At 50.5% G+C, this 24417-nt stretch overlaps 1 protein-coding gene across 1 annotated transcript in view; it reads left to right on the top strand.

Moving 5' to 3' along the window:
* The window catches only part of LOC308679177 (inactive phospholipase C-like protein 2), a 68212-nt gene extending 46232 nt beyond the window's left edge, over positions 1-21980 (top strand). Inside the window, exons 5-6 of the mRNA XM_081346516.1 lie at positions 502-611; positions 20307-21980. Coding sequence (XP_081202642.1) covers positions 502-611; positions 20307-20492 — 296 coding nt within the window. The 3' untranslated portion in view covers positions 20493-21980. The remainder of the gene's footprint in view (positions 1-501; positions 612-20306) is intronic.
* The last annotated feature ends 2437 nt before the right edge of the window (positions 21981-24417 follow it).

Below are 24417 nucleotides of genomic sequence, written 5' to 3'. Positions count from 1 at the left end.
CAATTAATAAAATTTAAATTGATGAGTAGAAGAGTACCCACAATGTTTAATGAAAAGACACATTTGGCATTATAGTACGGTCAGTGCTTTTTTTGTAAAAGAAAAAGGTGCCGGAACTCACACACGTCATACAACCCGCCTTGCCTACCCTACAAGGTTCCATCCAAAAAAGGTGCCGGAACTCCGTTCTGAGCGTTCTATGACAATAAAAAAGCCCTGAGTATGGTACAACCTAGTATTCCATTTACACTGGACAAAAAGCATGCTTTTTAAAAATACTGCAAAAAATTACAGAGCCTATATAGGTCTATAGTGAGGTGAGAATACATAGTTGGGTGATGTTAACTGTTATTCTGTTAGCATTCTTGGAACAAGAAAATTTCAAGCCTGAATCAAAGATGTATCATTTTATTGGGAGATGGCAGCAACCTCTGACACTGTCTGCTTTGTCTCTCCTTCATCCCTTGTGCTGCTCTTGTCTCCTCACCTGAATTTCTTCAGGGATGGGCTTTCATAAAGAATTGCACCGCTTGGAGGCAAAGGAGGGTCTGAAAGGACGGAAGTTACAAAAAGCTCTGGAAAGTTTTGCCTGGAACATCACTGTTCTTAAGGTAATTTGAAGCTGTAGTTTATTGTAATTCCACTTATTAAGACTTTAATCGTGAGAAATAGAAGAACAAATATTTCGAGGAATGCACATCTGAACTGAGGTCCACTCCACAGCATGTTGGCAAAATAGGAAGCATTCTAATTAAAACATAATCCACCAGGATAAAAATAATTGGGTAATCTAAATATAATAGGGATATATTTGCAAACCATCCTCATTCTGGCTCATAATATTTTGCAAAATTCAATGCGTGGAATTCTGCCCTTCACAACAAGTCTCCACATTTCATTGTGTGCCTCACAGCTGTTAGAAGAGACATGGAAATTTTATGAATCAATGACAACATGGTAAATGGTTGTGTACCAATTGTGGGCATGGATCTGCACTACTCTCAAGGTAGATGAAGCATTGGATTGGGGATGACCTAGCTCTAGGAGCCTTTTTCAGGTTAGAAATCATATCTGTAAGAGTACTCTGGCAAGTCTGGGCATGATTGGCAAGCTGCGTAACTAAGCATGCTTTCCAAAACATGCCTACCCAAAAGATTTAAGAACACATCCCTAGATGTTCCTCCCAAATCCTGCTCAGGATATCTCTCCTATCTATAATCTGCAGGAAATCATTAGGTTACGTCATTCAACAGCATAGGAATTACCGTATATACTTGAGTATAAGCCGAATTTTTCAGCCCACTTTTTGGGCTGAAAAATTCCACTTCGGCTTATACTCCAGTCAACAAAAAAACTTACCGAGGACTTGTGCGCGGCCGAGGCTTTGGTGCTTCCGGGATCGCGCGCACCTCTCCCAAGCCACCGCCGTCCGAGACCTGCCGAAGTTTGGGGAGGTTTGGGGAGGTGCGCGCGCACCTCCCCAAACCTCCCCAAACGTCGGCAGGTCTCCGTTCCTCCGCGCCCTGCCTGCCTGCTTCTTTCCGCAGCGGAAAGAAGCAGGCAGGCAGGGCGCGGAGGAACGGAGACCTGCCGACGTTTGGGGAGGTTTGGGCGCCTCCCCAAACCTCCCCAAACGTCGGCAGGTCTCCGTTCCTCCTGCCGACGTTTGGGGAGGTTTGGGCGCCTCCCCAAACCTCCCCAGGTCTCCGTTCCTCCGCGCAGACCTGCCGACGTTTGGGGAGGTTTGGGCGCCTCCCCAAACCTCCCCAAACATCGGCAGGTCTCCGTTCCTCCTGCCGACATTTGGGGAGGTTTGGGCGCCTCCCCAAACCTCCCCAGGTCTCCGTTCCTCCGCGCAGACCTGCCGACGTTTGGGGAGGTTTGGGCGCCTCCCCAAACCTCCCCAAACGTCGGCAGGTCTCCGTTCCTCCTGCCGACGTTTGGGGAGGTTTGGGCGCCTCCCCAAACCTCCCCAGGTCTCCGTTCCTCCGCGCAGACCTGCCGACGTTTGGGGAGGTTTGGGCGCCTCCCCAAACCTCCCCAAACGTCGGCAGGTCTCCGTTCCTCCTGCCGACGTTTGGGGAGGTTTGGGCGCCTCCCCAAACCTCCCCAGGTCTCCGTTCCTCCGCGCAGACCTGCCGACGTTTGGGGAGGTTTGGGCGCCTCCCCAAACCTCCCCAATCATCGGCAGGTCTCCGTTCCTCCTGCCGACGTTTGGGGAGCTTTGGGCACCTCCCCAAACCTCCCCAGGTCTCCGTTCCTCCGCGCAGACCTGCCGACGTTTGGGGAGGTTTGGGCGCCTCCCCAAACCTCCCCAAACGTCGGCAGGTCTCCGTTCCTCCTGCCGACGTTTGGGGAGGTTTGGGCGCCTCCCCAAACCTCCCCAGGTCTCCGTTCCTCCGCACAGACCTGCCGACGTTTGGGGAGGTTTGGGCGCCTCCCCAAACCTCCCCAAACGTCGGCAGGTCTCCGTTCCTCCTGCCGACGTTTGGGGAGGTTTGGGCGCCTCCCCAAACCTCCCCAGGTCTCCGTTCCTCCGCGCAGACCTGCCGACGTTTGGGGAGGTTTGGGCGCCTCCCCAAACCTCCCCAATCGTCGGCAGGTCTCCGTTCCTCCTGCCGACGTTTGGGGAGGTTTGGGCGCCTCCCCAAACCTCCCCAGGTCTCCGTTCCTCCGCGCAGACCTGCCGACGTTTGGGGAGGTTTGGGCGCCTCCCCAAACCTCCCCAAACGTCGGCAGGTCTCCGTTCCTCCTGCCGACGTTTGGGGAGGTTTGGGCGCCTCCCCAAACCTCCCCAGGTCTCCGTTCCTCCGCGCAGACCTGCCGACGTTTGGGGAGGTTTGGGCGCCTCCCCAAACCTCCCCAATCGTCGGCAGGTCTCCGTTCCTCCTGCCGACGTTTGGGGAGGTTTGGGCGCCTCCCCAAACCTCCCCAGGTCTCCGTTCCTCCGCGCAGACCTGCCGACGTTTGGGGAGGTTTGGGCGCCTCCCCAAACCTCCCCAAACGTCGGCAGGTCTCCGTTCCTCCTGCCGACGTTTGGGGAGGTTTGGGCACCTCCCCAAACCTCCCCAAACGTCGCCGGGTCTCCGTTCCTCCGCGCCCTGCCTGCCTGCTTCTTTCCACAGTGGAAAGAAGCAGGCAGGCAGGGCGCGGAGGAACGGACACCTGCCGACGTTTGGGGAGGTTTGGGCGCCTCCCCAAACCTCCCCGGGTCTCCGTTCCTCCGCACAGACCTGCCGACGTTTGGGGAGGTTTGGGCGCCTCCCCAAACCTCCCCAAACGTCGGCAGGTCTCCGTTCCTCCTGCCGACGTTTGGGGAGGTTTGGGCGCCTCCCCAAACCTCCCCAGGTCTCCGTTCCTCCGCGCAGACCTGCCGACGTTTGGGGAGGTTTGGGCGCCTCCCCAAACCTCCCCAATCGTCGGCAGGTCTCCGTTCCTCCTGCCGACGTTTGGGGAGGTTTGGGCGCCTCCCCAAACCTCCCCAGGTCTCCGTTCCTCCGCGCAGACCTGCCGACGTTTGGGGAGGTTTGGGCGCCTCCCCAAACCTCCCCAAACGTCGGCAGGTCTCCGTTCCTCCTGCCGACGTTTGGGGAGGTTTGGGCGCCTCCCCAAACCTCCCCAGGTCTCCGTTCCTCCGCACAGACCTGCCGACGTTTGGGGAGGTTTGGGCGCCTCCCCAAACCTCCCCAAACGTCGGCAGGTCTCCGTTCCTCCTGCCGACGTTTGGGGAGGTTTGGGCGCCTCCCCAAACCTCCCCAGGTCTCCGTTCCTCCGCACAGACCTGCCGACGTTTGGGGAGGTTTGGGCGCCTCCCCAAACCTCCCCAAACGTCGGCAGGTCTCCGTTCCTCCTGCCGACGTTTGGGGAGGTTTGGGCGCCTCCCCAAACCTCCCCAGGTCTCCGTTCCTCCGCGCAGACCTGCCGACGTTTGGGGAGGTTTGGGCGCCTCCCCAAACCTCCCCAAACGTCGGCAGGTCTCCGTTCCTCCTGCCGACGTTTGGGGAGGTTTGGGCGCCTCCCCAAACCTCCCCAGGTCTCCGTTCCTCCGCGCAGACCTGCCGACGTTTGGGGAGGTTTGGGCGCCTCCCCAAACCTCCCCAAACGTCGGCAGGTCTCCGTTCCTCCTGCCGACGTTTGGGGAGGTTTGGGCGCCTCCCCAAACCTCCCCAGGTCTCCGTTCCTCCGCGCAGACCTGCCGACGTTTGGGGAGGTTTGGGCGCCTCCCCAAACCTCCCCAAACGTCGGCAGGTCTCCGTTCCTCCTGCCGACGTTTGGGGAGGTTTGGGCGCCTCCCCAAACCTCCCCAGGTCTCCGTTCCTCCGCACAGACCTGCCGACGTTTGGGGAGGTTTGGGCGCCTCCCCAAACCTCCCCAAACGTCGGCAGGTCTCCGTTCCTCCTGCCGACGTTTGGGGAGGTTTGGGCGCCTCCCCAAACCTCCCCAGGTCTCCGTTCCTCCGCACAGACCTGCCGACGTTTGGGGAGGTTTGGGCGCCTCCCCAAACCTCCCCAAACGTCGGCAGGTCTCCGTTCCTCCTGCCGACGTTTGGGGAGGTTTGGGCGCCTCCCCAAACCTCCCCAGGTCTCCGTTCCTCCGCGCAGACCTGCCGACGTTTGGGGAGGTTTGGGCGCCTCCCCAAACCTCCCCAAACGTCGGCAGGTCTCCGTTCCTCCTGCCGACGTTTGGGGAGGTTTGGGCGCCTCCCCAAACCTCCCCAGGTCTCCGTTCCTCCGCGCAGACCTGCCGACGTTTGGGGAGGTTTGGGCGCCTCCCCAAACCTCCCCAAACGTCGGCAGGTCTCCGTTCCTCCTGCCGACGTTTGGGGAGGTTTGGGCACCTCCCCAAACCTCCCCAGGTCTCCGTTCCTCCGCACAGACCTGCCGACGTTTGGGGAGGTTTGGGCGCCTTCCCAAACGTCGCCGGGTCTCCGTTCCTCTGCGCCCTGCCTGCCTGCTGTGGAGCAGGCAGGCAGGGCGCAGAGGAACGGAGACCCGGCGACGTTTGGGGAGGCGCCCAAACCTCCCCAAACGTCGCCGGGTCTCCGTTCCTCTGCGCCCTGCCTGCCTGCTTCTTTCCACAGCGGAAAGAAGCAGGCAGGCAGGGCGCAGAGGAACGGAGACCCCGCGACGTTTGGGGAGGTTTGGGGAGGCGCCCAAACCTCCCCAAACGTCGGCAGGTGTCCGTTCCTCCGCGCCCTGCCTGCCTGCTTCTTTCCGCTGTGGAAAGAAGCAGGCAGGCAGGGCGCAGAGGAACGGAGACCCGGCGACGTTTGGGGAGGTTTGGGGAGGCGCCCAAACCTCCCCAAACGTCGGCAGGTGTCCGTTCCTCCGCGCCCTGCCTGCCTGCTTCTTTCCGCTGTGGAAAGAAGCAGGCAGGCAGGGCGCGGAGGAACGGAGACCCGGCGACGTTTGGGGAGGCGCCCAAACCTCCCCAAACGTCGGCAGGTGTCCGTTCCTCCGCGCCCTGCCTGCCTGCTTCTTTCCACTGTGGAAAGAAGCAGGCAGGCAGGGCGCGGAGGAACGGAGACCCGGCGACGTTTGGGGAGGTTTGGGGAGGCACCCAAACCTCCCCAAACGTCGCCGGGTCTCCGTTCCTCCGCGCCCTGCCTGCCTGCTTCTTTCCGCTACGGAAAGAAGCAGGCAGGCAGGGCGCAGAGGTCCGGAGACCTGCCGACGTTTGGGGAGGTTTGGGGAGGTGCGCGCGCACCTCCCCAAACCTCCCCAAACTTCGGCAGGTCTCCGGACGGCGGCGGCTTGGGAGAGGTGCGCGCGATCCTGGAAGCACCGAAGCAAGTCCTCGGTAAGCTCCGGGCGGTCACTTGCTTCGCGTCTCCTGAGGGAAGGGGGGGCGACTGGAGCGGGCGTGTTTCCTCGCCTGCTGGGCGCCGCGATTTGCCCGGGGAACGCGCGGGCCCCGAATGGCAGCGTGGAGCGAGGAAGCTGACAGCCAGGGCTTCCCCGAGAGCCGCGGCCACACAGGGTATTCCTGTGTATTCAGGCTTGCAAAATGGCGGATCGAGCCTCTGCTGGCCGCAGAGGCTTGCAGAACGGCGGATCGGCTTATACTCGAGTCAACAACTTTTTCCAGTTTTTGGGGGTGAAATTGGGGGTCTCGGCTTATACTCGAGTCGGCTTATACTCAAGTATATACGGTAAATGCAGTTTTACACCTTTTCCCCAGGCCAGACAAGTGATACTATTCTTACCCAGTGCCTAGAGGTATGAGATTCTGAATTGGGAGGAGTCAAGATGAAGTGTCTTTGAGTTGTGGGGTCCTCTAGAGCTGAAGAATTGTTGGTTTTAACTGTTGACGAGGTAGCACTCCCTTGAGTAGAATTGGTGCAAAATTTGGGAGTTCTCTAAGACAGGGCTTTTCAACCTTTTCACCCATTGTACCACTTTTAGGATATGGCAACATCCGAGTACCACCAGTCACCTAGCAAGGTGTCAAAAACTTGATGACAAAAAAAGGGAAAAAGTGATGAAGTACAGGTAGTCCTCGACTTACAACAGTTCACTTAGTGACTGTTCAAAGTTACAATTGCACTAGAAAAAAGTGCCCCCCAAGCCACAGCCGAGCAAGACACCTGCCCGCCTGCCCGCCCGGTGGCGCTCTTCCGCCTGTCTGAGGTTTTCATTGTTGTGAGCATTTCTGTTGAGGATTGGCAGCGGGGGTGGGGTAGGGGGTGTTTGGTTTTTATTCCCCCCGTCTGCCGGGTGGTTGCAGCAGGTTTTGGTCACTTCACATGACCCTGGGACACTGTGACCATCATAAATATGAATCAGTTGCCAAGCATCTGAATGTCAATCACAAGACCCTGGAGATGCTGCAACATTCCAGCTGATTGGTGCTTCTTCTGGGCTCAGAAGTGCCAGGATCAGCATTGAGCTCCACCTGGAACCTGACACTGATCTTGGCGCTTCCACTGAGCCCTGGCAGCCCCAAAGAAGCACCAATCAGCTGGAAAGTGGCGTTGATCCTGGTGCTTCCGCTGAGCCTTGACAGCCCTGCAGCTCTAGCTGTCTCTCGCTCAGGCTTGTGTGGTGCTGCCACTGGTTCAGCTCATTCCCCTCCCCCACTGCCACTTTTCTAGGATGGTTACATACCACCTGCCAGGTTCCAATGTATCACAGGTGGTACCCGTACCACTGGTTGAAAAGCCCTGCTCTAAGAAGCAGGTGGCACTTTTAGCTTTGGGGTTCTTTTGTACAAATTCATCTTGTGTGCCAGTTGCTCCCATTTCCAGACTGGAAAACTCTGTACATGGTCACTCATGCCTTGGTCACTTTCCATTTAGACTATTGCAACATGCCCTTGAATGCCATCCAAAAACTTTAATTGATCCAGAATGCAGCAGCATTGGTTGTTAGCTACTTAGATTGTTTTATGTATTGTAATATGAACATCCATATAATTTTTTAAAAATAAATAGTAATAAATAATGAACTTAAATAATAAGAATGGTGACATGAGAAGAGGCAACTATTGTTAGCTATAGATGCATCTTGGACAGGATTAAAAAGAAAGGCAAACTGACTTCCACACAGGAAAATTCTACTGCTCACCTAGGGAGAAGTTGTTTTTGAAAGAATAGAATAGAGCTGGAAGGGACCTTGGAGGTCTTCTAGTCCAGCCTCCCACTCAAGCAGGAGAACCTATAGCACGGATTGGCAATCCGCAGCTCTGGAGTAGCATGCGGCTCGTTCAGCCTTCTACTGTGGCTTCCAGTCCTTCTCCGCCATTTGCAGAGAGAGAAAGAGAGACAGAGACACTCGCTCCCTCACTCTGAGTAGTAGCAAACCTCCCTGATAGTGCTGAGAACACAAAATGAGTTTTGTCAGTCAGATTGTGTGTCCACACATGCAAAGCGCAAACACAGACCACAACTGAACTTGAGGACAGCCCTTGGGATGGAGCAGGGATTGTGCGCGGGCTCCACTGCACGGAACCCGGCTTGGGCTGCAGGGCGCTGGCATGCCCCGCAAAAGCTGCCCTTCTGGTTTTGTGCTTTGGCCTTTGTGTCCTCAGTCTCCCCGGACCCGCCATGTCCCTGATTGGGCTATTTAGAGTCGCACCTGCCGGCGGGGACCCGGGGGAGTGGCGTTGCCACAGGGGGCCTGGCACACGAGGGACCAGGGGGTAGCCACTGGCATAGAAGCCTCCCGCATCACATCATAAACGGGGTGGCTGGAGCAGCCCAGAAGGGGGATGAGGCCACAAGCTCCGAAACGGTCGATCCCAAGGCCCCACGGTAAATGGGGCGCAGGTGGCACCTGGGAGCAGGTGCCTTCGGCAGGCACCTGGGAGCAGGTCACGCAGAGGAGGCTGAGGGCGAGCCGGGAAAAGCCCTTGGCTGCCTGGTCAGGGGGAAGTGCGGGGTCTCTGGCAGGACCGGGGGCTTCGCAACTCCCCAGTGGGGATCCACAGGGAAAGGGTGCGCCAATGCAACTGCAGCCGTGCCAGCTGCTACCCTTTGACCTGCGTGCCCAGGGCAGGCTGGCACCAGTGGCTGCTGCTGCCCCCAAAATATGCATGGAAGTCACCCCCGGAGGACCCTCACCTTTTCCTTAATTCAGAGCAGTGGCAGCAGGTCAGGGTGAGGCTGAGCCTGTGGCAGGTTTTCACCCTGAAGTTTCTGCTTTGGATTGGTGGTTTAGCTGCTGGGTAGCTCCTATCAATAGCCTGATCTGCAAAATGGGCCAACATGGGTATTTTTGTGTCCGGGTGTCAGGCCAACTGGCTACTCCCTGAGAACAGGAGTTCAGAGCCTGAAGGGCTTCCTTCTGGGCAAGAAGGTCTTCTTGGTCTTCTCCCGCAACATCTCTGGGCAGCCTGGTGCACAGAGCAATGCCAGAACTCCCCTCTTCCCCAGCCCTGTTTCCTCCCCTCCCTCAAACATCTCCAGAAGCGGCAGGGCCCAAGGGTTACTCCGTGAAGTGGCAGCTTTGGGGCCTCTCTCGTCCCCCTGCTTCTCCAGTTCCGGCTGCTCCAGCCCCAGAAAGGAAGCCCTTCAGAAGCCTGCCCCCGGGGGGGGGGAGAGACTGAAAAGAACAGGACTATGGGAGACAACCAACAAGGCCCTGAGGATATTCCTCATTATTCCTCTTATTCCTCAATCAACCACCTCCATTGCGCTGATCCCCCACTGTGGCCCCAGGCCCACTGGCACACCCCGTCTTTAGGCCTTTATGAAAAGATAGGAGGGTCGGGGCCAACCTCATATCGAGGGGCAAGAGATTCCAAAGGACAGGGGCCACAGTGGAGAAGGCCCTCCTTCTCCTGGATCCCCATAGCCAGAATAATCGGGCAGGCGGACCCAAAGCCGGCCTTCTCTGCCGGCACAAGTAGACAGCCCAATCCCAGTCAGAATTGCAGCCAAAAAAGCCCCTCTCTCTCTCTCTCTCTCTCTCTCTCTCTCTCTCTCTCTCTCTCTCTCTCTCTCTCTCTCTCTCTCTCTCTCTCTCTCTCTCTCTCACACACACACACACACACACACACACACATTGAGTGGGGGAAGAGGACTGGCAGACCAAGGGCAGGAGAGGAGCACCGGTGGAGAGCCAGCCGAATAAGAATGTCTGTGGTGTGTCAGCCATGGTGGGGTGCCTAAGATGCAGCGGGCATCTTAAGGGAGCCGTTTTCATTTGTCCCATTCTGTTTGGGCCATTTCCTCCTCCTCTCGATCCCCGATCCCCTCGAGAGCAAGTTATAAAAATTTGTGTGTGTGGTACGTGCGGGTGCTCGGACCGGATTAATGAATGAATGGGCAGAAAGAGGGAAAGGAAGGGAGAGAGAGAGGAAGGGAGGGAGGGAGAAAGAGACAGAGAGACAAAATATGAATATATTTATTTTATTTTATTTTATTGAATTTATATACCGCCCTTTCCCGAAGGACTCATATGTGGTTGTCCTTACTGGACTTTTAGTAAAGAACATTTAATGAAATATTTAGATTTTTTTTAAATTTAAGAGATGAGGTATGTGGATAATTATGCGGTATTTAAAGATGGTAGATAAGCTACTAAAATTGTTTTTACCTGTTGGGATGAAGGAGAAAGGTTTTTTTCCCCTCTTTCTCCTGTCCTTTTCTTCCCCCCCCCATTTTTTTTCTTTTCCATTTTTCCATTTGTAGTTTTTATAGTTTGCACCGGCTTTTTATTTCATAAATATGAGGAGGACTCAAATAGGCATTTGAGTATTTTATTTGAAAGTAACCTTAGACCCAGCATCTTTTTTTTGGAGTTCAAAATGTTTTTGTTGCATGCAGAAATAAAAATTTGTGTTTTTTGTAGCAGTTCATTGATTTCATGAACTGTAGTTTTTTTTTATACATAGCATAAAGGTAAAAAAACGATATATATGCAGTGTTATCTTCATTTTAGATGTCAAAAGGGTTTTGTGGCTCCCAGTGTTTTCTTTTCCATGGGAAACAGGTCCAAATGGCTCTTTGAGTGTTTAAGGTTGCCGACCCCTGACCTGTACCATCTCAGACAAGTGATTGTCTAGCCCAGGGGTCGGCAACCTCGGCTCTTTTATGACTCGTGGACTTCAACTCCCAGAATTCCTGAGCCAGCATAGCTGGCTCAGGAATTCTGGGAGTTGAAGTCCACGAGTCATAAAAGAGCCGAGGTTGCCGACCCCTGGTCTAGCCTCTTGTTAAATATCTCCAGTGATGGAGCACCCACAATTTCTGAAGGAAAGCTGTTCCACTGGTTAATTGTCCTCACTGTCAGGAAGTTTCTCCTTAATTCCAGGTTGCTTCTCTCTTTGATCAGTTTCCAACCATTGTTTCTTGCCCTTCCTTCTGGTCCTTTGGAGAATAGTTTGACCCCCTCTTCTTTATGGCAGCCCCTCAAATACTGGAATAGTGCTATCATGTCTCCCCTATTTCTTCTTTTCTTTAGACTAGCCAAACCCAAGTCCTTCTTCATATGTTTTAGTCTCCAGGCCTTTGATCATTTTAGTTGCTCTTTGAACTTTTTCCAAGACCTCAACATATTTTTTTTTTGTAGTATGGTGACCAAAATTGGTTGCAATACTCCAGGTGTGGTCTTACTAGGGTTTTATAAAGCAGTACTAATACTTCATGTGATCTTGATTCTATGCCTTTGTTTATACAGAGTGGTGATAGTGGTGGTGGGGTTCATAGGATTAGGAGGGGGATTTTCTCCAGACTTACAGCAGTCCTGGAAAAGACTAATCTCTCCTTTGTCACGCCTTGATTTTAATTGGGCCTCCTGTGGTTGTCCTTTAGAAAAATAACAACAAACATTTTGAGTGTATTGAGACATTGCAATCTCTCTTGCAAGCTGCTTTCCCTAAAATCTAAAGCTGGCACATACTGCCATCCTGTGGTCACTGGACTCATTTGAGGAAAAGAACAAGAAGAGATTTTGTTTCTGTGAGCCACGTATTTGATGTAAGAAGTAGATGTTTACAACACATTTCCCACTAGAATCTTTTATTTTCTCCCCCAGCAATCAGATTAGAATTTAAAATTGCTTTTTAAATCAAAAGTGAGGAGCAGACAATGTGTGTTTCTTTGGGAGTGTATGAAAAGAATCTAAAGCAAATGTCACAAAATTTATTTATTTATTTAATACTATTTCTATACCGCCCTTCTCCCAAAGGACTCAGGGCGGTGAACAGGGCAAGAATAAAAATACAAGTTACAAAACTTAAAACAAGATTAAATAAATGCCCACATACTAAAATACATCTTTAAAACTCAATAAAATAACCATAACAAACCCCCCCCCAATCCCTTCATCAGGCCAGGCCAGCTTGTTCAAAAAAGTATGTTTTTAGCTCGCGGCGAAAGGAGCGAAGGTCGGGCGCCGTCCGGAGCTCAACCGGTAGCTGATTCCATAGCTCCGGGCCGCCCACAGAGAAGGCTCTCCCCCTGGGGGCCACCAGTCGACACTCTCTGACCGGTGGCACCCTGAGGAGGCCCTCTCTGTGGGAACGCACAGGGCGGAGGGAAGTCGATGCCGGCAGCAGGTGTTCCCTCAGGTACTCCTGACCCCTGCCATGTAGGGCTTTGAATACCATTACTAGTACCTTGAATCTCACCCGGAAGGCAACCGGTAACCAATGCAGCTCGCGGAGCAGAGGTGTAACGTGGGAGTATCGGGAGACTCCCAACACAACTCTCGCGGCTGCATTCTGTACCAGTTGGAGCTTCCGGGTGGTCCTCAAGGGCAGCCCCATGTAGAGAGCGTTGCAGTAGTCTAGTCGAGAGGTCACGAGCGCATGAGTGACCGTGCATAGATCATCCCGGCTTAGATAGGGCCGCAACTGGCGCACCAGGCGAACCTGGGCGAAAGCCCCCCTAGTCACAGCTCCTATGTGGTCTTCCAGGGTGAGCCGTGAATCTAGGAGGACTCCCAAGTTGCGAGCCCTATCTACGGGGGGGTAATAATTCGCCCCCCATAGCGAGAGGTGGAATGTCCGAATAAACCTGGGATGAAGGTATGCAAAGCCACTCGGTCTTGTCGGGGTTGAGTTGAAGTCTGTTCCTCCCCATCCAGACCCGAACCGCCTCCAGGCAACGGGACATCACGGTGAGGGCATCACTGGGGTGGTTTGGGGTCGAAAGGAAAAGCTGGGTATCATCAGCATACTGATGATACCCAACTCCAAAACCACGAATGATCTCACCCAGCGGTTTCATATAGATGTTGAACAGGAGAGGCGAGAGGAATGACCCCTGAGGAACTCCACAAATGAGAGACCTCGCGGTCGACCTCTGCCCTCCTGCCAACACCGACTGCGAGCGTCCCTGGAGATAGGAGGAGAACCACTGTAAAACCGTGCCTCCCACTCCCAATACCCTGAGACGCCGCAGCAAGATACCATGGTCGATGGTATCGAAAACCGCTGAGAGGTCTAATAGGACCAGAACAGAGGAATGCCCCCTGTCCCGAGCCCTCCAGAGATCATTCACCAGCGCGACCAATGCCGTCTCCGTGCTGTACCCGGGCCTGAAACCCGATTGGTACGGGTCTAGATAATCCACTTCATCCAGGACCAGAGGGAGCTGATGTGCCACCACAACTCTCAACAACCTTCGCAAGAAAGCGAAGGTTGGAGACAAGACGAAAGTTGTTCAATACAGCTGGGTCCAAGGCAGGCTTCTTGAGGAGAGGCCTCACCACCGCCTCTTTCAAGACGGCGGGGAAGCTGCCCTCGCTCAAAGAAGCCGATATAACTGCCTGGAACCAGCTGCGTGTCCTCTCCCGGGCTGCATAGACCAGCCAGGAAGGGCACGGGTCCAATAAACATGTGGTGGTGCTCAGCCTCCCCATGATCCTGTCCACTTCCTCCGGAGTCACAGAATCAAACTCCTCCCAGGTGATATCGACAAGACTGCCCGTGTCCTGCTCGACAGACTCTGCCCAGTCAGAGTCCAGACCGGTCCGAATCCGAGCGATTTTGTCCGACAGATGCTGGTTAAACTCCTCGGCACGACCCTGCAAGGGTTCCTCCCTCACCTCCTGATTCAGAAGGGAGCGAGTCACCCTAAACAGGGCGGCCGGGCGATTATCTGCGGACGCGACAAGGGTGGCGAAGTGGTTAGACCTCGCCTCCCTTATCGCAGCGAGATAAGACCTAGTATAGTTTCTTAGTCGCAATCGGTCGGATTCGGATCGGCTGGATCTCCAACCGCTCTCTTGGCCCCGTCTCCGACGCTTCATCTCCTGGAGCTCTGCGGAGAACCATGGAGCTCGACGGGATCTGCACCGGGTCAGGGGCCGCAGGGGTACAACTCGGTCAAGAGCCTCAGTGGCTGCCCTTTCCCAGGCTTCCACTAAGGCGTCTGCCGAGCTGTGAGCAAGGGAGGCAGGTGGGGACCCCAGTGCCGCCTGGAACCTCTGGGGATCCATTAAGCATCTGGGGCGGTACCATTTGATAGGTTCCACACACCCACGGCGGGGGGTGGCAAAACGGAAGACCAGCCGCAGGAGATGATGATCGGTCCATGACAGGGGCATAACAATTGGGGAGCCCCCACCAAGATCATCTAACCACCGTCCAGATAAGAAAACTAGGTCAAGGGTGTGGCCTCCCTCATGAGTCGGTCCCAAAATTACTTGTGTCAGGTCCATGGCCGTCATGGAAGCCATGAACTCCCGAGCCAACTCAGATGATCCTCCCAGAGATGGTAGATTGAAGTCCCCCAAAACTATAAGTTTCGGGAACTCAATCACCAACCCAGAGAGGACATCAAGAAGCTCAGGCATGGCTGCTGCTGCGTGACTAGGCGAAAGGTACACCAGCAGCAAGCCCAACTGCGCACCAGGGCCGCATCTCAAAAAGAGAGACTCACACCCGACTATCTGGGGAACGGTGGCCTCCCGTGGGCACAAGGTCTCCCTCATAACAACAGCCACTCCCCCACCCCTACCCTGAGCCCGAGGCCGGTGTAGCACCCGGAAACCTGGTGGGCAAAGATCAACCAGAGGAATACCGCCCTCTGGGCCCAACCAAGTTTCCGTGATGCAAGCCAGGTCCGCCTGCTCACCCTCGACCAAGTCACGGACGAGAAGAGCTTTGTTAGCGACAGACCTGGCATTCAAGTACACCAGCCGGAGCTCAGGAGGCTGCACATCCTCACTCCCGGGACCTCGGGGCGGAGCCAGAGGGTCGGAGTGCCTCACCGCTTGTAAGCAGCGGAGAGACCTTCCCTGAGATCGATACGGCCCTCTGTTCCTCCACCTGCTGCCATTCCCTAACGTCGTGGGAATGGGTAATCCCACGACCAGCCCTGGAGCCCCAGAAGCAACCGACCCCCGCTCCTCCCCCCCGCGATCCGCCTCGGCACTGGCCTGAACAGAGGTTGTTGGACTGCCCCCCTCGTCTAAACAACCAAAAGAAGTACCCTCCCTCCTCCCTAACCCCCGAAAAAATTTCGACAAAAAACTAACCAGGGGCCTCTTGTTAGGTTTACGTCGGAGACCCCTACCCGTGCCCAGCCATCTCTCAGGGTCCCAATAAGTGGGCCCTTCCTCGAGATTCTACGCGGCTTATACAAGTGTTATAGTGGGAGGGAGTTCTTTATTTTTGTATAGAATTACGAGTCCATGCAATTCCAACCAATGTAAAGAGTTTGTCATCATTACATGTTTTGATTATTTTCTCATTTTAATTTACAAAAATCAAGTAAGATAAAGGTAAAGGTTCCCCCGCACATGTGTGCTAGTTGTTTCCAACTCTAGGGGCCAGTGCTCATCTCCGTTTCAAAGCCGAAGAGCCAGCGCTTGTCCGAGGACATCTCCGTGGTCATGTGGCTGGCATGACTAGACGCCAAAGGCGCACGGAACGCTGTTACCTTCCCACCATAGTGGTCCCTATTTTTCTACTTGCATTTTTACGTACTTTCGAACTGCTAGGTTGGCAGAAGCTGGGACGAGTAACAGGCGCTCACTCTGTTATGCGGCACTCGGGATTCGACCCGCCAAACTGCCAACCTTCTGATCGACAAGTTGTTTGGCAATACTTACTGTTGTTGTCAGCTGTTTTTCCATTTCTAGTGCTATCTAAAACATGGACCAAGATTTAAAGTAATGAAGATAATTCTGTTTTATGTTTATGCTAAAAGTAAATATAACACACTAATTAAACAAAAAATGAACAGTTAGAATAATTTTATAGTGCTAACTGAATAATGTGCACTACCAAAATAGGACAAACAATTCACCTCTAGCAACTGTTAGAACTGGAGTCAAAAAGGAAGGAACAAATGAACATTGAAATAAATCAATAGTTTTCTTCAGCAACACTCCTCACATTTTTTATTACTGTACTACATGGAATTATCTTTTTATGAGAGAGAGGGTTATTGATTGGGGGTTTTTTGTATTTGTTTTTCTGAGTTTTCCCACCAGCATTCACTGCATGTAATAGAGACCTTTATTTTAATGTAAAGCTATTGTTTTGAAAGCACGTGAGAAATCTAAGTCTACCACTTTTATCTTTGGGGCTGAAAGTTGAAAAACATGTTCAGCAGCTTTTACAGGTATAATATATATGTTGCCTAGAATTATTTTCCTAATTGAGGTAGCATACAAATATTACTCAGAGATAAATAAGTTGTTATGATGGAGAAGGGTATTTATTTATTTATTTGTTTGTTTTTATATACCGCCCTTCTCCCGAGGGACTCGGGGCGGTGTACAGAGTAAGGTAGGTATACAGATTGAACAATAGAGAAAAACAATAGTAAAAACAACTGAGACCCCAAGAGCTATCAGGCCAGGCCGGACTGCTGGAACAGGTAAGTTTTTAAATCGCGCCGGAAGGTGCGGAGGTCAGGGGCCATCCGGATTTCGGTAGGCAAGCAGTTCCAGAGGGCTGGCGCACCCACTGAGAATGCCCTCCCCCTGGGGGCCACCAGCCGACATTCCTTGAGCGGTGGCACCCTGAGGAGGCCCTCTCTGTGGGAGCGCACAGGACGGAGGGGTGTTGACGTTGGCAGAAGGTGCTCCCGTAGGTAGTCCGGACCCATGCCATGTAGGGCTTTGTATGTCATTGTTAGCACCTTGAATTTCACTCGGAAGGCAACCGGAAGCCAGTGCAGCTCACGGAGGAGAGGTGTGATATGGGAGTATCGGGAGGCCCCCAAAAGTGTCTGTGCAGCTGCACTTTGCACCAGTTGAAGCTTCCGAGTGGCTCTCAAGGGCAGCCCCATGTAGAGAGCGTTACAGTAGTCTAGGCGAGAGGTCACAAGTGCATGGGTGACTGTACGTAAGGCATCCAGGTCCAGATAAGGTCGTAGTTGGCGCACCAGTCGAACCCGGGAGAAGGCCCCCTTGGTCACAGCTCCTATGTGATCTTCCAGGGATAGCTGTGAGTCTAGGAGGACACCCAGGATGCAGGCCCTATCAACAGGGGGTAATAACTCATCCCCGATGTTAAGGGATGGAATGATCTGAGTATCCTGGCTTGCCGGTATGTACAGCCATTCAGTCTTGTCCGGGTTGAGTTGAAGCCTGTTCCTCCCCATCCATTCCCGGACCGCTTTCAGGCAGCGGGACATCACATCGAGGGCATCACTGATGCTGTTTGGAGTTGAGATGAAAAGCTGGGTGTCATCAGCATACTGATGGTACCCTACTCCAAAACCACGAATGATCTCACCCAGCGGTTTCATGTAGATGTTGAACAGGAGAGGCGAGAGGACCGACCCTTGAGGGACTCCGCAAACGAGAGGCCTCGGAGTCGACCTCTGTCCCCCTGCCAGCACCGACTGCGAGCGACCCAGGAGAAAGGAGGAGAACCACCGCAGAACCGTGCCTCCCACTCCCAGTCCCCTGAGGTGCCGCAGCAAGATACCATGGTCGATGGTATCGAAAGCCGCTGAAAGGTCTAATAAGTCTAGGACAGAGGAATGGCCCCTGTCCCGGGCTCTCCAGAGATCATTCATCAGAGCGACCAATGCCGTCTCCGTACTGTAGCCCGGCCTGAAGCCCGATTGGCACGGGTCTAGATAAACCGCTTCATACAGGACCTGAGGAAGTTGATGCGCCACCACGCTCTCAACAACCTTCGCAAGGAAGCGAAGGTTGGAGACTGGACGAAAGTTATTCAATGAGGTTGGGTCCAAGGTGGGCTTCTTGAGGAGAGGTCTCACCACCGCCTCCTTCAAGGCGGTGGGGAAGTGACCCTCACTCAGAGAAGCAGAGATGACCGCCAGAAACCAGCCTCGTATCCCCTCTCGAGCTGCATAAGCCAGCCAGGAAGGGCACGGGTCCAGTAAGCATGTGGAGGAGCTCAACCTCCTCATAATCCTGTCCACTTCCTTCGGAGTCACAGGATCAAATTCTGACGTCGACAAGACTTTCCATGTCCTGTTCCTCCAACTCTGCCCAGTTGGAGTCCAGGCCGGTTCGAATCCGAGCGATTTTATCCAACAGATATTGACCAAATTCCTCGGCTCGACCCTGTAAGGGTTTCTCCCTCACCTCTTGGTTCAGTAGGGAGCGAGTCACTCTGAACAAGGCAGCTGGGCGATTATCTGCGGACGCGATGAGGGTGGAAAAGTAGTTGGATTTCGCCACCCTTATCGCTGCGAGATAAGACCTGGTGAGGATTCTTAGTCGCAATCGGTCGGATTCGGATCGACTGGATCTCCAACGGCTCTCTAGGCCCCGTCTCCGACGCTTCATCTCCCGGAGCTCCGCGGTGAACCATGGGGCTCGCTGGGATCTGCGCCGGGTCAGGGGCCGCAGGGGTACAACTCGGTCCAGAGCCTCCGTGGCTGCCCTTTCCCAGGCTTCCACTAAGGCGTCTGCTGAGCTGTGAGCAGGGAGTGCATGTGGGTTCCCAAGCGCTGCCTGGAACCTATCAGGGTCCATTAGGCGCCTAGGGCGGTACCATCTGGTTGGCACCGTGCACCCACGGCGGGGGGTGGCAAAGGGGAAGTCTAGCCGTAGGAGGTGATGATCGGTCCATGACAGGGGCGTAACGGTCGTGGTGCCCCCACCGATATCATCACGCCACCGTCCAGACAAGAACACCAAGTCGGGGGTGTGGCCTCCCTCATGAGTCGGTCCAGAAATTATTTGCGAAAGGTCCATGGCCGCCATGGAAGCCATGAACTCCTGAGCTAGTTCGGACGATCCTCCCAGGGACGGTAGGTTAAAGTCGCCCAAGACCATGAGTTTTGGGAATTCAACCACCAACCCTGAGAGGACATCGAGTAGCTTGGGCAGGGCTGCCGTATACATGGGATATGGACAGATGGTGGTGTCCATATGTTGCAATTAGAAGTTTTCCCTTTATATATATATATATATATATGCAATAATGCAATGGATCTTGTGTCATGATTTTACAAGACATGTTTAATAATTTGGGTGTTGTTTTTCATAGTCTTGAACACTTCTGTTTGCCAATGTATTTGATGCCCCCTACATAATTTCTGTCCCCAATCGCAGAACAGGTTTGCAATTTAAATTCTATCCAGATTGTTAAATATGCAAGACTAAAGATTAAGTTTAAAAGATACATTTGTAAGTTAATTATTTTAAGCAGTTCTATTAAGAAAATCATTAAAAGCAAGCAACAGAGGCAAAATGAAAAGCTAAATCAGTATTTAACTTGCTGATAAGTCTGTATGTCTGTAATGAAATGCAAGCTGCAGACTTGAAATGCTAATATAGATAATCTTTTGTCTATCTTATACATAGAAGAACATTTTTTGTATGGCCAGAAGCATACTCTTCATTATAAATGCACACATTTTGGGGCTGTAACTGAGAATTACCCCTTGCAATACTTGCTTTTTCTTCTTTGAAGAAATATACAAGTATTATCCAACCAATCAATCAATCAATCAATCAATCAATCATAGTAGAGCTGGAAGGGACCTTGGAGGTCTTCTAATCCAGCCCCCTACTCAAGCAAGAGTCCCTATATCATTTCAGACAAGTGGCACCCACAACTTCTGCCTCCTCCTTGTGGCAGCCTCTCAAATACTGGAATACTGCTATCATATCCTGCCTAGTCCTTCTTTTCTCTAGACTAGCCATTCCCCAATCCTGCAACCATTCTTCTTATGTTTTAGTCTCCAGGCCTTTAATAATCTTAGTTGCTCTTTTTCCCCCCATTTTATCCAAAGTCTTAACATCTTTTTTGTAATGTGGTGACCAAAACTGGATGCAGTATTCCAGATGTGACCTTACTAAGGCTTTATAAAGTGGTACTAAATACTACATGTGATTTTGATTCTATGCCTCTGTTTATACAACCAAGGATTGTATTGGCTTTTTTTGGATGCTGCCACACAATGCTGACTCATGTTTAAGTGATCGCCTACTAGGACTCCAAGGTCCCTCTCACAGTAATTGTTTTTTCTACTACGTGCATATTTCTTTATTCATTTATTTAATTTATATCCCACTTTTATTTTATTTTTGTAATTTTCCTTCTTCCTCCAAATTTCCCCTCAACAGCAATCCTTTGTTGTGAGTGGGGTTGAGAGACAGTGACAGGTCCAAGGTCACTCACCTGGTTTCTATCCTGGTGCCTTAGACACTAGACCAAACTATTCTCCTCCAGATTGGAGGGGAAGGATTTGAACAAAAACTTATTTGGGGAGCACCTGCATTGAGCAAAATTATATTTGAGCAATGTTCCATTCCCAACCATAAATATTTCATTCATTTCTTGCTGATGTTCTTGCTGATTTCTCAAGCTAGCAGAAATGTAATTAAAAATTCGATGTACTGCATTGTTTAACTTCACATTTTCTTTCCTATGCTTTCTAACCATCCTTCTTTTCTCATACCTTTCCTCACCCATAGGGCCAAGCTGATTTGCTCAAGCACTCCAAGGCTGAAGCACTAGATACACTATGGCAAATCCACAATGCAGCTCAGTCGTGTGGCATTGGACGGAATGGAGCTGCCTCTCCTGACCTCTTCCGCAACCGAGCTGTTCTTGACCCCATCCCAGAAGCTGATGGAGCCTGCGAGCCGGGCTCTTCCTGACTGGAAACGGCTAAGACTATGGGGACCAGTGGCATTTGTGGACAAGGGTTGTCATATAAAGACTTAGACAATGTGGCAGGTGCTTAAAAAGACACGGCGTAAGGATTGTCCAACACTGGGAAGGCAAATGAAAAAATGTCAATCAATTTGCAATTATTTGTGTCTATAACAACATGTAGGGGTCCCTTATTGCAAGACAAACAACCACCCCAAGGAGAAAATTTTAGGTGACAGAAAATATGGCTCTTACCTGGGAAATAGCTTATGTGAAAGTTACAGATTTTTGACTCAAGACACACTAAAATTAACAGAAACATCTTTGTACATTTCAGTAGGGCTTCATTAGCCAATAGCTAACAACAAACAGATCTCCTAATGGCCAGGGCCAGCAAGTAAGGATGATGCAGATCCTTTGAAGGGAACTTAGGATATAGCAACTGGGATGTTCTGGAGTTCCTTGCTTAAGTCTCCTAGCAAGAATAGTGATAGACTCTGATGGTATTGCCCAAGTTGAGTTCCTGTCTAATATTGCTTGAGGATTCTTGGCTGAAGATCTATTGCAAACATGAGCCTTTCTGGTTATGAGTTGTTGCAAATCCTCTAATGAGTGAGAGAGGACTGCTATTTGGATCTTCTTGAGATGGCAATATTAACAATTTCTCTTTCTCATCCACTCTTCCCTGCCTGAAGTGTTATCTGTAGCTTTCCTTAGAACAGTTTAGCAGCAGAAGTAGGAGTGGTTCCAAATGATGTTGGGCTACATCTCCCACAATCCATAGAACACTGGCTACAATGGTTGAGGATAATGGAAATGCAGTCTAACAACATTTGAGAGAGGCAAGATAGAGAACTGCTGGGTTAAAAGGAAGGTCTTCATGTTTTTTGTATGCATTTTGTTTCCTTCCTGAAATGAAAGGGTGTAGGGTGAATGGCGATGGAGAATTCTTAAGATTTCCTAGGTTAAATTTGGTTATTCTTCTAATTTGAAGTTTAGGGTTGCCCTTTCCGCTTCCCCTTAAAAAAATCAAGGGGGAAAAAAGGAGGGGAATGAGGTAGTCAGACTGGGGAAATAAAACCAGTTAATCTTGCAAAGATTTATGTTGATCATAAATCAGTATACCATATAAAACCCAAATTTTAAACTGTTTCTGTTTCTTCAATTGTATTCTCATTGCATTCACACCATTTTCTTTAGGAAATTCAGTTAAAGAAGCTAATGCTTAACATTATCTTGAGAAATTATTCACAACTCTTTAAATTTGGATACTTTTCAAGGTTTTTCAAGATTTGGAATTGAAGAGATGAAAATTGCTATGCTCTGCCTTTGTGCAAAGCAAGGCTTTGGTTGTGTATCTTGAGCTCTATTTTTCATTTTTCTTTGGGACTTGGGAGGAGGAGGTAAGGTTGCAGTACTTTTTTCTTGCCTACCGTAGAAGACTTATTTCGGAATTGATGGGCTGGATTTTGTTTTCAATAAAGCCTGACCTTCTCTTTTGGCTGTTCCTTGTACTAATGATCGTCCTTGATCTTAGAACCCTGTACTAATGCAACAGACTCAAACTAGCTTATTAATAATAGCCACCACATGGCTCCTAGACAAGGAATTATCAACATGGTACTTCTGTGTTAAACATTCAGGTATATTGGTTAAATACCTGCACAGAGTCCATACTGGAACCTTCTAAAACAGAAAACTTGGGGGGGGGGGCACAACCATCATCTAAATCAGGGGTTCCCAATCAAGGGTACGAGACTATATTCCAGGGGGTGCGAAAACTTGGGTTTAGAAATTTCAAAATTATAGTTTCAAAATTATAGTTACATGATAGCAGTGATCCAATATCTCAGGGGCTGCCACAAAGAAGAGGGAGTCAAGCTATTCTCCAAAGCACCTGAAAGCAGGACAAGAAGCAAAGGATGGAAACTAGTCAAGGAGAGAAGCAACCTAGAACTAAGGAGAAACTTCCTGACAGTTAGAACAACTAACCAGTGGAACAACCTGCCTCCAGAGGTGGTGAATGCTCCAACACTGGAGGTTTTTAAGAAGAGACTGAACAGCCATTTGCCTGAAATGGTATAGGGTTTCCTGCCTGAGCAGGGGGTTGGACTAGATGACCTCCAAGGTCCCTTCCAACATTATTATTATTATTATTATTATTATTATTATTATTATTATTATTATTATTATTATTATTATTATATGCATAATTCCTTTCCTTTATTTCGAACACTTGTAAGGGGTGTGAGAATAAATCAGAAGCATTCTAGGGGTGCGGGGTATAGAAAAGGTTGGGAACTGCTGATTTAGATGGAGAGACAATATCAAAGACACACTACAACAGCATTAATTAGCAATGGTTGAGGCTTCCAGAAGAGCAAGAACCAGAACTTTGTATGTCCCTCAACACCTGAAGCAGTAAAAGAGGAAGTAAAGAAGAAGCTGATCCTCTACTGCACTTGTGCAAAGCAAGTCCTACTTTTCCCTTCAGTTCTCCTTCAGCTTCTGAGTGAACAGCAGCATTGAGGACGTGCTCTTTCAGGCAAATTCCTTCCCTTTTTTTGTTGTGCATTTCCTTATATTTCAAAAACCTACACAGAGATGCAAAGAAAACTAAACTTCTTGAGATGCTTGGAATCAAGAATTATGGAGGGTTAGCCTGTCACTTTGACCTTCTAGTTTAAGCTTATTAGAACCACATTTCACAGACACATAAAATTGAGCATTATGCTCCTGCCCTAGGAGGGTAACTCTCTTTGCCTTTGTGGTTTGGGAGGAGAGAGATTTTAGATGTTTGACAACAACTTATTAAATAGGAAAGGGAGAATAGATCTTCCCACCTTTGGGCCTTATTGTGCGAGGGAGCACTTCAGTCTGTTATATTGATTTCAGAAATACATTCCACCCTCAGTAAGGAGGCAGTTTTGTTCCATTCATCTAATCTAATGTTAATCCATGCATGCACGTATGTGGCTGTGCTACATTCATGAGGGTTCTCGTCTCAACTCCAAGACCTGGAATTCTACCCTGTGAATCAGAGATAGAAACAATGTCTTTGATTCCACAGTGATAGGTACAGACCCTTCCTTCAGCATACATTTGATATCTCATGGTACCTCCTTGGAAGAATGTAATAGGACAATAAATGCTTTCCATAATCCTTTCTAGTCCTAACAACATCAGTGTGAAATTACTTGCCATGGTGTTCCACTCCAAGACGTCTGAGAAAGAAAAGAAATTACTATGAAAAGATATTACAGAACCTGTGAAAGTAATCCTCCTACTCCTATTCTTTTTTAAAAAAGAATTTTATATTCCCTTCTCTGTCTTCTTTTGATCTTTGTAAGTTCAACAACTGTACACAAGCCATAAAATTCTATATAAAGCACTTCTTGCCTTCATTTTTTAGAAAGGTTAACAAGAACTATTATCCTGCCTCTCTTGCTAAGTTGCTTCAGGGCTGTCTTCAGTCTTTCATATTTGTGTCTACTAGCAAGTTCCACAGATTAAGCATTTATAATTTGACTCAGCATGAAGAACCTGTGAAATATGTTGTTTTGTTTTGATATGTGACAAATCCAAATCTCATATATATATGAGATATATATATATATGTTTTAAGTATTTGTCAAGTCTTTTGAATATCTTGCTAGTTAAATCTTTCTTTCCTGTTTCAGCCTAACCCAAGGCTATCCGCAGGCTATAGTCAGAGACATCACCCTGTCAACAAAAGTGCATATAGTCGAGGCTATGGTCTTCCCAGTTGCAATGTATGGCAGTGAAAGCTGGACCATAAAAAAGGCTGAGCACCAAAGAATTGAGGCCTTTGAACTTTGGTGCTGGAGAAGACTCCTGCGAGTCCCTTGGACTGCAAGGCGATCAAACCAGTCAGTCCTAGAGGAGATCAACCCTGACTGCTCTTTAGAA

This window comes from Vipera berus, assembly GCF_964194415.1.
Source record: "Vipera berus genome assembly, chromosome: Z".
Lineage (NCBI taxonomy): Eukaryota > Metazoa > Chordata > Lepidosauria > Squamata > Viperidae > Vipera > Vipera berus.
This window is presented reverse-complemented; position numbering and strand designations above follow the sequence as displayed.